Source organism: Phoenix dactylifera, chromosome 1 (assembly GCF_051530095.1).
Source record: "Phoenix dactylifera cultivar Ajwa chromosome 1, Ajwa_hap1_PhDact_Kaust_v1.1, whole genome shotgun sequence".
In the NCBI taxonomy this organism is placed as follows: Eukaryota; Viridiplantae; Streptophyta; class Magnoliopsida; order Arecales; family Arecaceae; genus Phoenix; species Phoenix dactylifera.
Window position 1 is genome coordinate 1,979,173 of NC_143190.1, and position 15,387 is coordinate 1,994,559.

At 36.1% G+C, this 15,387-nt stretch overlaps 1 protein-coding gene across 2 annotated transcripts in view; it reads left to right on the forward strand.

Moving 5' to 3' along the window:
• LOC103705726 (Tetratricopeptide repeat (TPR)-like superfamily protein) overlaps positions 1 to 14,759 on the forward strand; it is a 42,198-nt gene extending 27,439 nt beyond the window's left edge. For both annotated transcript variants that reach the window (XM_017842411.5, XM_088716629.2), the window contains 11 exons: positions 3,538 to 3,648; positions 3,734 to 3,797; positions 4,295 to 4,367; positions 6,017 to 6,196; positions 6,271 to 6,381; positions 6,658 to 6,825; positions 6,932 to 7,087; positions 11,884 to 12,117; positions 12,284 to 12,442; positions 13,492 to 13,604; positions 13,697 to 14,759. In XM_017842411.5, coding sequence (XP_017697900.4) covers positions 3,538 to 3,648; positions 3,734 to 3,797; positions 4,295 to 4,367; positions 6,017 to 6,196; positions 6,271 to 6,381; positions 6,658 to 6,825; positions 6,932 to 7,087; positions 11,884 to 12,117; positions 12,284 to 12,442; positions 13,492 to 13,604; positions 13,697 to 14,240 — 1,913 coding nt within the window. In that variant the 3' untranslated portion in view covers positions 14,241 to 14,759. The remainder of the gene's footprint in view (positions 1 to 3,537; positions 3,649 to 3,733; positions 3,798 to 4,294; positions 4,368 to 6,016; positions 6,197 to 6,270; positions 6,382 to 6,657; positions 6,826 to 6,931; positions 7,088 to 11,883; positions 12,118 to 12,283; positions 12,443 to 13,491; positions 13,605 to 13,696) is intronic.
• Positions 14,760 to 15,387: the final 628 nt, after the last annotated feature.

Genomic DNA, 15,387 nt, shown 5'->3' on the forward strand with positions numbered 1-15,387 from the left:
TGGAGGATATCTATCGGGATGCATGATCGGGACCACTGCCGGGATAGGGCGGGATAGCGAGCATCTTGTTCTATGGAGAAACCGGAATAACCCCATCCCACAGGATTTAAAACTTTGGTTCCAATACACACCTCTCCTTATCTTAAATTGCTCCCATCCTACTACATCTATGCTTGTATATTGGCATGGCAAATATTTTATCGTAAGATGGGATATCCTGGCATTTTAGCCTTGGGCAGTATGCCAGATATTCAAAAACCACTAAGTTGCAGTGATGAAATTACACCTTGGTATGGCCCAAACCATTGTTTCAATCACTACTATCAGCAAACTTCTCTTAGCAATCAACTGATGGGCCAGTCCATTAATGTGTCAGTATGTATGGGATGAGATGTTTATAAATGTTCAACTAATGTTTTCTACTTGAAATGTCTTAAAGTATCAGTAAAAGTAAAACTATTAACTTAGCACTTTCCCGTTTCTGTGATTTTGCAAGCAACTGGGCCCTTCAAGAAGAGGTTTTGCTTGCAACAATTCTTAGAGTGTAGTTATACATGTACAGGTAGTCTGGAACTGGAATTATATGTAGGATACCTTGAATCTTCAATCTGTTGCTTTCTTTCTGATAGGGAACTTGCTACACTGTAACATTTTTAATGAATCTGCAGTTCTGCACACTTGATCACATTATTTTCTTATCCTTAAGCACAATTACATAAATTTTCAATATGCATTTCATAGAGTTTATATATAATGTAGAAGTGCAATTAACTGTGTTCAATTTGGAAAGAGCTGTTCGCAGTTTTTTATGCTTGGTTAAGCTAGTATATATATGATGAGATAGTTGCAGAAAATACATAGCTTGTGGAATGTAAATTTAGTGAGAATGGAAACGAAGAAATGTAAACCAAGAGATGCCACAAAGTGACTGTTTTCGTTACTTCCTCAAGAACAAAGTGATGGAAAATCGATTTAAATGGTATGAACATGTACAACGAAGGTTTGAAAAGGGTTCAATAAGAAGGGGTACTTTGGTTTGTATTGAAGGTGGTGACAAAAAGAGGGAAAGATCTAAACTAACATCGATGGAGGTTGTGGGGAAAGATATAAATAAACTTACAATAACATGAAACAAGATATGTTGTCTCGCTAGGGGCCCCCATATCGGTGCCACACTATCACTGTGTCGGTATGGTACGGTATATGGCTGGTTTGGCGTACTGAGTGTTGGTCGTACCGTATACCGATATTGAACCGATACAGTACGGTATGCCCCGCACCACTCAGTTCGGTATGGTATGACAAACCTTAAAATGAAAAGTGGCGCTAAATAGAAATATTTAGCGAACGAGGATCCATAAAGCTGACTCCAAATTGTTGGAAAAAGGCTAAATGATTTTGTTTATTATTAACATTGTCCCTTATCATCAAAAAATATTCATCATCTACAACTAGCTTAGACCTAAGAAAGCAGCTTGTTTGAGAACATAAAAGTTCTCTTTTCGGCGACAAATTTATACAACTGCTGCATGTAAAAAAAGTTAGAGATCAATAGTTATTATAAATATGCAAGGTCCGCTGGACCGATACTGGCGCTCGCATTGGCTGGTGATCGGTTCGGTATGGTACCGATACGTACATACTGAGTTGGGGCGCACTGAAACATGGGGAGGGAGAGGGCGAAAGAGAGAAAGGAGGGAGGAGAAGGGGGGAGGCTTACCTTGAGGGCGTCGAGGTTGGGGGGGGGGGGGGGAGCGAGTGAGCATCCAACGGAGAGGGAGGGAGGGAGGGAGGGAGGGAGGGGTGCTACCTTGAGGGTGGCTAACGTTGTCACGATGTCAAAGAGGAGGGAGCAGAGAGTGCAAGAAAGCGAGTGTCCGGCTGAGAGAGATAGAGAGGGAGGGGGAGAGAGGGGGGAGGCTTACCTAGAGCATGTTTAAGCATTCCGTGAGCGAGCACTCGACAGAGAGAGAGAGAGTAAGAGAGCTCTCGAAGGCTCTTGAATCATCGAGAGAGAGAGCAAATAGTTGAATCATCGCACCAGGGGAGCGGAGGGGTTTTGTGAACCGAAACATCCTAATTTGCTGTTGATTTGGATTGCTATGGGTCGAACCGCCCGGTTTAGGTCGGTTCGTCGAATGCTGATTTACTGTCTTTATTTTAATTAAAATTGTGATGTTTGAATGCATTCATATGTAGTTTAAATTACACTTAAGGGTATGATTGTGTTACTCTCTTCCTTTTCCAACTAAGAGTAAATTTTTGTAATATATGTTTTATGATTTGGGAACCTTGTTTTTAATTCTTATGGTGGATATTCATTCTCTTCTTTGGAGCTCATTATATGATCCTTGTTTTCTAAGAAAGAGCGGGAAATACTCCTGTTGGTTACAGAAGGGAAATCTGAGGAATCTGCCCTAGATAGAAAAGAATTCGAAGCTTAAAACCTACCTAAGTTTGAGGAATTGGTAGAACTTGAAAGTTATTAACCCTTAATGGTAAACAATTGAAGTTCAAGACTAACCCATATTTGGTGATAAGGCTTGTCAGCGACTGGAGACGAGATAGAACTGAATTGTTGTGTTTAATCATATTTTATGCAGCAAGCTTTTTTTTCTTCTTTCATCTACCTGTATATTTCACATTATTCATGTAACAAGTTTAGATGTTGTAAATTAGGAGGCATGTTTGTTAATTTATATAACGAATTATTTGATGTAGAAGAACATATGGGGTGACCTTTTTTTCTTGATGACTGGTGACCTCCATCAAAACTTGCATTGAGTCCTTTCTTTGTTTGGTGTTGGCATGCACGTATCTGCAGAAAGTACTTTTAGTAGGCCTTGTTATGCTATGTGGATGGAATGTGCTGTGTGACTCTTTTCTTCAAACAATCTGTTTTCAGAATATCCTATCGTTGGATTGCTTAAGGAAAATAGGCTTGTAAAGGGAATGGAGAAAAATTAGCAGAAACAGGAGGATCATTGAAAAATTAGTATAAATCCTATTGCAATCTAATCTCTTTCCATCATTGCTAGGAAGCACAAATATGCCCAAGATACACCCAGGATACTTCCCGAATATTTCGGAGGATGCAGAAGGGCTAATGATGGATGCTGACCTTCTAGTGATGGAAGGCTGATTTTAGACTTTATGATGTTGATGTGACTGAATGGGGAATAGATTGTGATCTATGAGTTTGAATGATGACTAAATGATGGAACTTGTGAATGTTGATGTTATTGTATGAAGTATAGCTTTGTCATTGTGATAAACTATCATGCTTCATAGGTTCCTTTTCACATATACATACACTTTATTTATTTATTTACTGCCATATCCCAGCATTATCAAATGTTATCATTTCAGAATTTCGTATATTAGCTTATTCATATCATGTGGAATCTATACCCCAAATCCATATCCATATTTTGTAGCATCATAATATTGTGTAGTAAATGTTAAAGAATTGACAGTTAATAACATTTTAGCATTTCTTAAGAATTTAGTCCTGAAACCTGGAATATATTTATGCAGAAGCAATAAAACTGGATCTTGAGTTCAAAAACCCTCTTCAGATTCCAATTTCTGTTTCTGGTGTTTCTCTTATATGCGAACTCTCTGCAGAATCTGTGGCAACAAATTTTGGTATGCAACTTGCCTATGTTCATATTGCAGTTTGTCTCATATAGATTTAAGTTTGTAAATTTTGCTCCTTGAACCAATTATGCAGATAATAGTGCATCAGAAACAGCACTTGAGGAGGATGCAGAATTCAGAAAGCCTCCTAGTTGTAGGTACTTGTTTATGTTAAATAATCTCTGATGCCAAAATCCTTTTAATTGTTTGAAAAGGTTAGCCTAATGCACAAGGCTCCCGCCATTGCAAGGTCTAAAAAAGGTCAAATATATATAGCCTTAACCCTATGTGCGGAGAGCTTGTTTCCATGTTTTGAACCCATGACTTTTAGGTCACAATAGAGCAACCTTCCATTGCACCGAGGCTCACCTCAAAATCCTTTTGATTATCTCCTATTTGAATTTGTTGACATTAAAGTTTGTCGTACCAATACATACCGCCCTGTACCGGTTGTATCGTACTGTATTGATACCGAACAGAGACTCCATATGGGGAGCGTACCGAGACTTTGTACGCCATACCAAGTCTATATCGGTGGTACACTGGTACCAATATTATACCATCATAGTACCGGTACCAGTTTGGTAATGAGATGGTGAACATTGGTTAACTTTGCTTTTGCCACTACTAAATGCTTCATGGCTGCTCATTGCAGGGATTCTAGTGATGACTCTTCCCTCATGTTATCAAAATTTGATTTTGTTCTTAAAGGAGGCGAGACTAAAAGGGTAAGTATTTGATTAAGAAGATTTCTTTGTTAATTGTTAAAATTCTAGAATGGTAGCGAGTAGGGATTTGAATTTGGATTATCCAGTCAGTAACTCTGATATCTCCTGCATGTATATGCTATATCTCCCTTGCTTTGCAGTTAATTAATATCTCATGTACTTTAACCTCTTCCATGAACTTGAGTGCCTGATTATGAATGTATGCAAAATTGGATTAGTTGCAATCAAATCAGTGTATGATACAGAGTATCAAACATGGTAGCTTATCTATCCTGATACATGGAAGTATGTCTATATATTTGATTTATAGTTTTATAGAGTAAATCATTCTATTATTTAATAAGGAAAACTTGCGGTAGTCAATAAAATTTTTTGAGTATGTCTTCTAGCTTTTATTAGTTGGCTGAATACTGAGTTATCAGTTGTCCACAAAAAGAGCATTACAGATAGGGAGGTTTTAGTGGAAAAATATAGTGGTGTTACTTTCCATTCTCAAATACAAATTTTCTTTAATTCTTACCTGTTAAAAAATGTTAAAGAGATGCCCTATACAAGTGGTTGATTGGTGATGAAGCAAATCGGGTATGGTTGCATGGAAGGGTTTCCAGAAGAGGTGTGTTCCTTTGATGCCAGCTTTTTGAGTTAAATGCTTGATTGATTACATTTGAGAGTCAGGAGTCGGGACCTACATCTTTATGGTTTTACTTTTCTGTTTTTCGGATGGTAGTAGTGGCATTGGAGTGAGCACAGGTAGGTTACTATTAATGATGATGTAGTTGATTGACTCTACTTCGAAGCAGTAAATGCTAATGAAGTTTCTTGTCTATTCTAGGGGGACCCTTCTGAGAATAGTTGTAGACTTGTGAGTTCTTCATGAATTTTAATAGCAGATTGTGTATGTAGAAGAAAATGGCATAAAATTAAATCAAGTGTAACAATGTTTGCATTTTAAACAATAGTCATCACTTTCAGAAACAGGTGTAAGAAATAGTACGTGAAACTGAAACAAAAGCCAGGTATCCAATAAATTTTAACAGTCACAAATAGGAGACAATGATGCAAAACAAGCGACAATTATGTGGGAAATACAAGAGGAACTATGGGAAATACAAGAAAAATGTCTAGAAGTGATTCTCTTTGATTTTTTTTTGTTTTTCTTGATATGCTCCTTTCAGTTTATACTGGGCTTTTATGGGTATTTTATGAGTGTTTTCCGATCCATTCCCCATTTTAGGTAAACCAAATAGAATCCATTTTTCCACAAAAATTTAATTGCATAAGAAACATGTTTCCTGCATTTATCTTTTAACCATTATGAAAAGTCGCAGTCATATAATGTCTACCTCTCCATTACTAAATTATCACAATCTAGCTCCCTGTTTAACATCTGTGCCTAGAGTTACATTCAACCTCCACATTTATAGCTTGGTGAGAGCTATAAAACGACAGTTTCCTTGCATTATGGTTCTGTTGAGTATTGTAGTTGGATTGTAGTAGCACTTCTTTTTGCCTTTTGAGGCATTTTAACTTATACTGATCAAGATCATGACATTGGAATTTACACATAATGTACCATTTTTGAAAATTTCATTCGTCGACAATCTTCGGTCTACATGTCACAAAATATGTGATTTTTTGTTCACTTTCAGATACAACTAAAAGTCACTCCACGAGTTGAAGGTATACTGAAAATAGTTGGAGTGAGGTGGACATTATCAGATTCAGTCGTCGGTTATCAGTACTTTGAGTTTGATACAATGAAAAACAAGAAAGGGAAAAAGGGAGCTAGGCATTCTTTGCAGAGGAACCTGAATTTTATTGTGATCAAGGTTCCCTTTTTTCCTCTACTTCTTTGGTATCTGTTGGAGAATAAGAATAATGACTCCTCTTTCTTTATATTCAGGGTCTACCCAAACTCGAGGGATGTGTTCATCACCTACCGAAAAAAGCATTTACAGGTGATTTACGACTTCTCATGCTGGAACTGAGAAACCAGTCAGAATATTCAGTGAAGGTCTGATCCTTGATGCTTTGATCATTTGTTACTTTTTGCTTTGCAGCGCTATTATTTCCTTTTTACGTCATAAATTTCTTCTAAATCTATAATGCTGTAGCTTAGGAGCAATTTTTAGGCATTCTCTGAGCTATAGAGACAGTATGTCAGCTGTAACTGATGGAACTTATTCCATTTTCCTCCTATGTACTGATTGCTTGAATGAAAATACTTATTGCATTGTACCATTGGCAAATGCTCAAACTCAACTTGCTTAAACGAATTGGGAATTTGCAGAACATGAAAATGAAGATTAGTCATGCAAGGTTCTTGATTCCTGGGAGCTCTGCGGACCTAAACCTGGATTTTCCTCGGTGTCTAGAAAAGCGGATAAGTTCTGCGAGCAATGATGTACCAGGAAATATAATGGAGAAGTCGAGGGGCCTTTTGTTCTCATTTCCCAATGTGAGCAGAGAATGACACTGGCATGCTAAGCCCTCTATTCCAGTTTAGTTGGAAAAATATAGTGTTCTTTCAATGGTTTGAGAGTTTATTATCTTTATATCTGCAGGATGCTAGTATTCAGGGGGGGACAACATTTATGTGGCCTCTTTGGTTTCATGCTGGACTCTGTGGGAGCATTTCCTTCTATATATCAGTATATTATGAGATGGAAAGTTCTAGCGACATGACCTATCGCACACTGCGCATGCATTATAATTTGGAGGTAAGACAATGAAATTTAGTTTATGGCTTCATTACAGCCATTCTTGTATTTTAATCTTGGATAACTTTATGAAACTAATTATCTTTGATGCAAGTTTTTGGATTCACTTGTGTGCTACCCAAAATCCTAAAGAGAGACAAATAAATACAATCACATATCATGTATTAAGCACTTACATGTGGATTTAGACTACGCTAGTAACAGAAGGATGTGGGGCTTCATTCGCACCTTTTAGACTTTTAGTATATGAAAAAATGTAGAACTCGGCAAAAGACGTATGTTGCATTCCAAATGTGAGTGACAGTGCACACTTAAGTTAATTTTTCTATAAACCTACAAGACAGCCGAAGAACAGCAAAAAGAAAACATTATTCCTTAATTCTTATACATTGGGCTGTATTCTTGCCGCTCTTGTATTTGATTATTTGTTTGGGTAAGTACATTTTATTAATGGATTTTTTGCATATCTAACCTCCTAAATATATAAAATTACATGAATACCCTTGTAAAGTTGCTACTTGCATGTATACCCTTATAAATTATTTATTTATATGTATACCCTTATTTTTTCTTTTTTTATATATGTATACCGTCTAGCGCCGTTAAAAAATAAACATTTTAAATTTGAAATGATTGAAATACCCTTATAGGTAGACACAAAAAGAAAACTTTATGAGGATGCATATGCAAATAGCAACTTTGCGAGGGTATTCATGCAATTTTGCATATTTAGGGAGGTATACCCTTAAAAAATCCAATAAAAACTGACAAAATTCATAAAGATAATTTAGTTGTTTTTAATAAAAAAAAGGTGACAACAAAATTACTATTATCATGTCGCTTCATTTTATGTTAATGTCAACTCTTGTAGAATAATTGTGTTGTTTTTATGAAATTCTCACCTCAACAAACAAACAACTCAACATTTACAAATCACTAAAAAATATTTTACTATTGCTAATCTAAGTATGTATAATTAATTTAAATTCGATATGCTTTAATCTTTTAAAAATAATGAAGAATATATAGATGTCATAGATTCAATAATGATAATTATATCAATATTAAAAGGAGAATAGCACCATGATGATCATCTAATATTCCAACTTGATCGAGTCAAGATTTTAAATTAAGAAAATTGACAATGTGACTTGATCTTTTTCTGACTTGTTGATCCGACTGAATCATGAAAGACTTAGCAAGTCTCCGAGTTTGATATATTTTTAATAGATTTTTTGAATGTATACTATTCTAAATATGAAAAATTGCATGAATACCCTCGTAAAGTTGCTATTTGCCTGTATACCCTTATAATTTTTTTTTGCACGTCTACCCATAAGGGTATTTCAGTCATTTTAATTTTAAGGTGTTAGATGGCACGGGTATATATGCAAAAAAGAAAAAAAAATGGATGCAAAACAAGTATTTTATGAGGATATACATACAAATAGTAATTTTACGAGAATATTCATGCAATTTCATATATTTAGGAGGGTATACATGCGAAAAAACCTTTATAAATTTAAGATAGATAAGATGATTTAGCATAGGTCCTGCTAGCTAAGTGCTTAACCACATTATATCAACTGTAGCAGAAAATGCTTGAAATCCATTTTTTTAACTTAATCAGCAAGCAAAGCATTTCCATGGTGGAAATCAATTGTTGAATTTCTGCCTGCATGTCTATGAAAATCTTGTGCTAATATTTCCTTCCAGCATTCAGGACTTGGCCTCATGTTTATGTTATTTTAAATGATTAAGTGTGGTTGATCAGACTGGGTTAGGGGAGAGAATTGAACCAGAATGAAGAAGGAATTCTTTGAAGTAATTTAAATTTGATTTGAACTAAAAGAGTACGAGGAAGTTAATTTTGGCATGAAAACATGTATTGACTATTAAGCCCTATAACTTGAAATTTTCAAATAAACCCCACAATGAGTCTGCTTTATCCCAGCTACATGTGGCAAAAGATAAAGCGTCAAAAAGTAGCATAAAAGGAATTAAAGTCACCACATATGGTATGCTCAGCAGGAAGCTTTATAAGATGAAATTAAGACCATTTTGATTGTTGAGCATAAAATATTAACCCTCATAAGATGATTGCTGTATGGATGAGGATGTCAAGGTAACTTCTTCCAAAATTGGGGAAAAACAAAGTCAAGAGTATCCGATTCCGTGCGGATTAACACCCTTTCGAAGCCAGCCAACCATATGATTTAGAACAAACCTTGGAGTAGCATAAAAAGGGAGAGAATTGACACCTTTGAAGTATTGTTTTTGAGTGGATGCTAGTCTGGAACAACCATCTTACAAGCTTTATTCCAACTAGAATTTTGGTCTGGCCTATAAACAAGATGAAATAGCAAAAACTGTTTGTAGTATGGATAGAATACTGAATGTGATTTGTAAAAATCTAAAATCATTCACGAAGAGGCAGACATAGTTGTTGCATTGATGGGTGATGGTTAGATCTTTGCAAGGATTTCAGTGATTCTTGGTTATATGAGATTTATTTTCCTCGTAAAATAGAAAATATAAAGATATGAAAGTTTTGTTTAGATGAAATGAGAGAACATATATAGTATAAATTCCATTTGAATTTTCAATATGATGTTATAAACCAATAGAGCCTTTAATCTAAAGTAACCATTTGATTGGGATGGTATTTTGGTACCTTTATTGAGAGGACAACTTAGCAAAATATTTTAGTGCCCCTTCCATATAAACAATAAATTTCCAAGTTAATTAAGATATGTTAACAAGGTTTTTTGTTAATTGTCCTGGTTTGCAGATTTTTTGCGAGTAATAGTGCCTATTATTTGTCAATCTCAAGAACTTCATTGGCCTAATTGTAGAGTTTTGACCTAGGAATTATGCTATAAAGGAGGAATAGGGGAAGAGAGAAATAGGTTTTATGATGCTTCAGCTTGGTATGGTCTATTTCCCTGATGGGAGCATCACGTCCTTTGTATGCTTTAACTGTTTAACAAAAAGTGACGCTCCAAGAATGATCCCTTAATGGTTTGAAAGTGTGTGCATGCATGCGTGCATGCTTGTGGTGTAACTCTAATTATTTATACAAAAATACAATTAATTAGGCATGATAATATTCTTAAAATTTCTAAGAAAAAAGCTATTTTATTGTCTACTGATTTGTTGGAATATTTCTATTTAAATGCTCTGCTAGATTAAAAATGATTATTTATGTAATATGATCTTGCTTGTAAAACATTTCCATTGCTTTGAAAATTTGAGAATCATCTGAGCTGGCATTAGATGGGATGGAGGCTTTGGTGTAATATTCTGCTAAAAGACCTCTCTTATATTAGTTTTGCTGTTTTCTCATTTGTTCTGCAGAAAATAAGTGGCCAGCTGGTAGTAATAAGTCTTTGGGGGATCCAGTTGCTCAAAGTGGACCCTCCCGCCTAAGAGAAGAGGAAATAGAAAGATGCCTGATAGTTTTTAAGAAGAGGAACAGAAAGATAGAAAAGAGTGTAGATAGAAGAAAGGAGGAAAAATGGAAAAATGAGAAGATAGGAGAAAAGAAAGGATGAAAAGGAGAAAAAGGGAAGATTTGGAGAGAATTTAGAAGTGGCCAACCACAATATGGAGAATAATTTGGTTGGCCAGCCACCATATGGCCTCATTCCTTATATTTACTTTTCAAGTTTAACTGATGGGATTCATAGTGTATTTAAAAATTATTTTTTCTTTGATATTGTTTGGTTTAGAGTTCTGTTTCTGCAGCAGAACCAATACAGCTTTAGTTGAAAATAGGCCTATATAAAAGGAGAAACTAGTCCTGTAATTTCATTTAAGCTTGAGTTTGTGAAATGATGAAACAACTTCTCTCATTCCATTATCTTCTTCACATACTGACTTCTAGGTTTCTTTTGTAGATTAATACCTTGTTTTGGGAATTCGCCTCACATTTAATTGTAAACTTGATCGAAACGCTCCATCTTGCACTTTATATGTTATATCTGATATAAATCATAGATGAAATTCCTATGAGGTTCTATTATCAAGGTTGATTTTAACTGATTACTATTGGAATGGCAAGAGCCTTGTTACGGTTCTGGGCTCAACCCATCCCGAAACATATTGATGAGTATCAAGTTTCAACTATGACAATTGGTATAAATATCATGAGGGGATAGCCCACAATCTCTTCAACGTGTTGGAGAGTAGTTTCAAGAAAATTTAATCGGAAGGTCAGAAAAAGTTAAAGACATTTGTTTTGAAGTTGCACTGTATAGGAGCCAATGTAGAAGTAGGATCCATGAAATTGATCTCATTGTATTCTTAAAAATTTACTGATATATCATAGAAGATCATGGCGCTCTTGGAAAAAGGGGGAAATTCATGGTCCTTCTATTCCATCCGTGTGATCTTGAAGACACATAATTAATGTGTTTTAGAGCCATTACAAAAGGATATATCATCAAGAGTTTGCTTTGTATGTTATGACAACCTGACTATGACCCAAGATGACATATATGTTAAGTTTGTTTTTGATGAATCCACCAGTTCGATGGAGATGACCACCATGAGACTCCCACTTTCTTTCCCGGATTAAAGTTCTTCTATAGAAGATTTTACTTTGTAATTCTTGACCTTGTTCTTCCAAACATGTTTCTACAAGTCATTATCCTTCTCAACATATTGTTTTCTAACAAATGATTTCTTAAGGTTTCTGGTTCATTATGATTCTTGGAGTCTTTTGTTGGACTACTGATCTTCAGGTTGACTCTTGCAACTGTGAATTCTCAAGTAATATTTGCTTCATTTTGCAGGTATTGCCATCCTTAGATGTATCATTCCTGATCACTCCTTGCCCATCGAGGTTGCAGGAGTTTCTTGTGCGCTTGGACATTGTGAACAGGACAAGTTCGGAGACATTCTGTCTTAATCAGCTGTCATGTGCCGGAGATCAGTTGGAGATATCAACACTGCCAGCATATGTTTCTATCTGCCCAACACAAACTTTATCTGCTGGTCAAGCATTATCGTGCTTCTTTAAGCTAAAGGTTTGCAAGCTTTATTGTACCCCAAGAAAAAAAACGAAAAAAATGTTGTTATAGCAAGATCTTAATCGGGATATGGAAATTATAGAAATAAAAAGTAATGGGCTATACAAAATATCTTACATTGCCATTTCGTATTTAAAACTCCATTAATTAATTTGCGTTCCAGGATTGTAGAAGCACAAATAAAGAAAGAAATCTCGGTGTCCAAGGAAGTGATGTACTACTGGGTCCTCAGGGAAGCAATAAAGTTTTAGTTGATATATCCAGGTCACCTTTGGTTGATTTTCACCACCATGAACGATATCACCAGGGGAAGTTGGTGCAGGTTCAGCAGATTCCACTTCTTTTTTAATTATATTAACTGGTTATCTATATACTTCTCAATATCATTTACATAGCTCTAGTAAAACTGAATCAGTATGAAGTTATGAACTGTTGCATAATTTTTCAACAATTTTTTTACTGCTGGTTGAATAAACTGTTTGGTGCCTACAAGTTCTGGGAAATTTAACACATTTATAATCAATACTTAGGCATTTGGAGCTTTTCATTCTCTCAAGCTGTTTGAACAGGGTTATGAGACTCCCTTGATTTTTTTTAAAAAGAATTAATTTGCTAAATGCTCCAACAACTGGAACTGTGTGACATTAAAATCTTTAATATCTTGCCATCTGTTTTGGGATGCTTATCAACACTTCAACTTTTTGACTCTTGGTTCTTCACAACCCTGAACTCTGTATCTTGATGCTTCCAAATGCAATATGTTCCAAATATAGTGATACCTTAGGATCTATCTTAATATTTTCTTCTGTAATTTGTGATGAAAATTGTACAAAGTCTTGTTACTTTATGCCTGAAGGTTGCATAAGTTTAGATCTTTGAAATCCCTGTTATACTCTAAAGCTCTCGCCATCCCCTCCTCTCTTGGAACTTTACCATTTGTATCACCATCATTTTTTGACAAATCATTGGATTCTTACTGGAAATGTCATTTGACTTTGTCGCTTTTCAGGTGGAATGTCGTTCCATTAAATGCATAATGATGTTACCTAAAATTTTATGAGTGATGCATGGTTCTTGAAATGTGATTCCCATTGTTTTGTCCTTATGTTAGTTTCTTTTTGTGGTATGCTTTGTCTGTTCTGCTTAGCAGATATCCCCCAATATATAATCTGCATAGGAGATGTTAACTTTTTAACACATATTTGTATCGGCAATAGATGCTATTGGTTGCACTACCTATAGAGCTAATATATGTTTGTTGCAATGCTTGTAATTTCATACATGAAATGTTAAATGAATGATACTACCCTGTTCTTTCTTCTCTTGAGCATAGCATTCGACAGGATTCATCAATTGTACTGTGCAATTCAGGGAAGTCCAAGCATTGTTGACTTCATCCTAATCTCAAGCATCCTAGGCGGTAATCCAGACGTTGCGCCAGAAGCATCATCACAACTTTTGTCCAGTCATTCATGTCATTGCAGGCAAGAGCTAAAACCAGATGACTGCTGGGTTGTGCATGAGCTTCCAGGGGTCTAGTATGTTCTGATGGATTTCTTGCCTTTCTGTTTTCCAGTATCACCAGCAAGAGCCCAATATGGTGGCTAATGGATGGGCCCCGCATGATTAATCACGATTTCTCCACTTCTTTCTGTGAAGCTAGTGCCCGTGTGACTATCCGCAACTGTTCTGAAACCAGTGTGTCCATCAGGCTCACAACCTTTGATACCCTGCCAGGGACAGACCAAATAAGTGATGCTGTTCAGTCTTCTGATCCTTCTGGAAATCAAGGATGGCATGATATATCTCTGGTGGATGAAATTAAGGTAATCTCCAATGTTCAAGCAAGCCGTCCATGGAAGCCATTATCTGAAAGCATCTCTCCCTATGTTTGGTGTGGGGCAAGCTCTACTCAGCTTAAACTGGAGCCAGCATGCACTGCCGAAGTTCCTCTTAGGATTTGCATATTTACGCCTGGGACATATGATTTATCAAATTATGAATTGCATTGGAAGCTAAAACCTTCTGAGGAAGTACTTGGTGATGATGTAAAAAGATGGTCTTCTGGTACAAGTCGAGGACATCCTTTCTACCTTACTGCACTGCAGTGCCCTAGTTGAAACATCTTGAGCTGGTGCGACGATGCAACTTATGATTCAGCAGTTGGAAGTATTGTCTTATTTCATAGTTGTAAATTATAATTTGAACGATGGAAGCCAAGATGTGTTTATCATCAGCTGATAGTTGAAATTTCATGTCACTGTCCAGTGCTTCAGCAGCTAGTGTTGTATCCTTTGTTTCGTTTCAGCCTGAAGATTCTTTTGGTCCATGGTGCCCTTGAAAAGACTTGCCCTGAACATGGAGGAGTACGTTTTGTCCATATTATCAAATGATAACCTAGCATCCGCTGCTTCTGATCTTAAGTCAGCCAATTATGTTTAATAATAGTTTTCAGTTCTCCTTTTAAGGAGAATTTGATCCTTTTGACTGAGAGGTCGGTGAATGATATGGGGCAGCACAAATACCTGCCCGTAAGCTTTTGTTTACTTATTTGCTAGATCCTTGCTGGTCAGGGTTGGATATTGATCTGTGCTTGTGTTTAGAAATATTTTGCTTATGCAATTAATGCTCATTCAGCATGGTACTTTGTTTTTTATGTTTTTTTTTTTTCCTGTGTGTTTTTTCTGCTTGAGTCTAAGGAAGTTGAGCCCAGTAATCCAACCAGAGATCCAAACTAAAGCAATTTTCAGTGAAGCAGTAGAAAGTAGGGCTTTCTGACCTGTGGAGGGCATTCTGCTGAGCCTGGAGGGTTTCATCACTCTCCAAGTTTACAATGATTTTTGTGATCAACAAACAATATCAACCAGAGTAAGGTGTATTTGAAAGTGAAATGTCGTCACTTTCACCTTACCCATGACATTAATGGTATATATATATTATTCCTCCAAAACATCAGCATGGAAGTCACAGAAAAATGACAGCATGGAACTAAGATCAGAAGCAGTCCTGTGACTGCTTTGGAGGTAAAAATTGCAAGGATGTTTGCCGGACTCCATGAATATGAGGGCTGGCAGAGCTAATTGGACTATGGAACCTCATCTTGTTGCTTGCACCAAGAAGAGATGCATCAAGTAAGCCAATCATGAGAACACACTGACCCGGAAATTTTCCATAAACGTAACTATCATGGATCCATATTTTCGCCGTCCCTTCTTTTCTTTCCAATCTACTTATTTGACCTCTTCAACCGTAGATAATACTCGTACA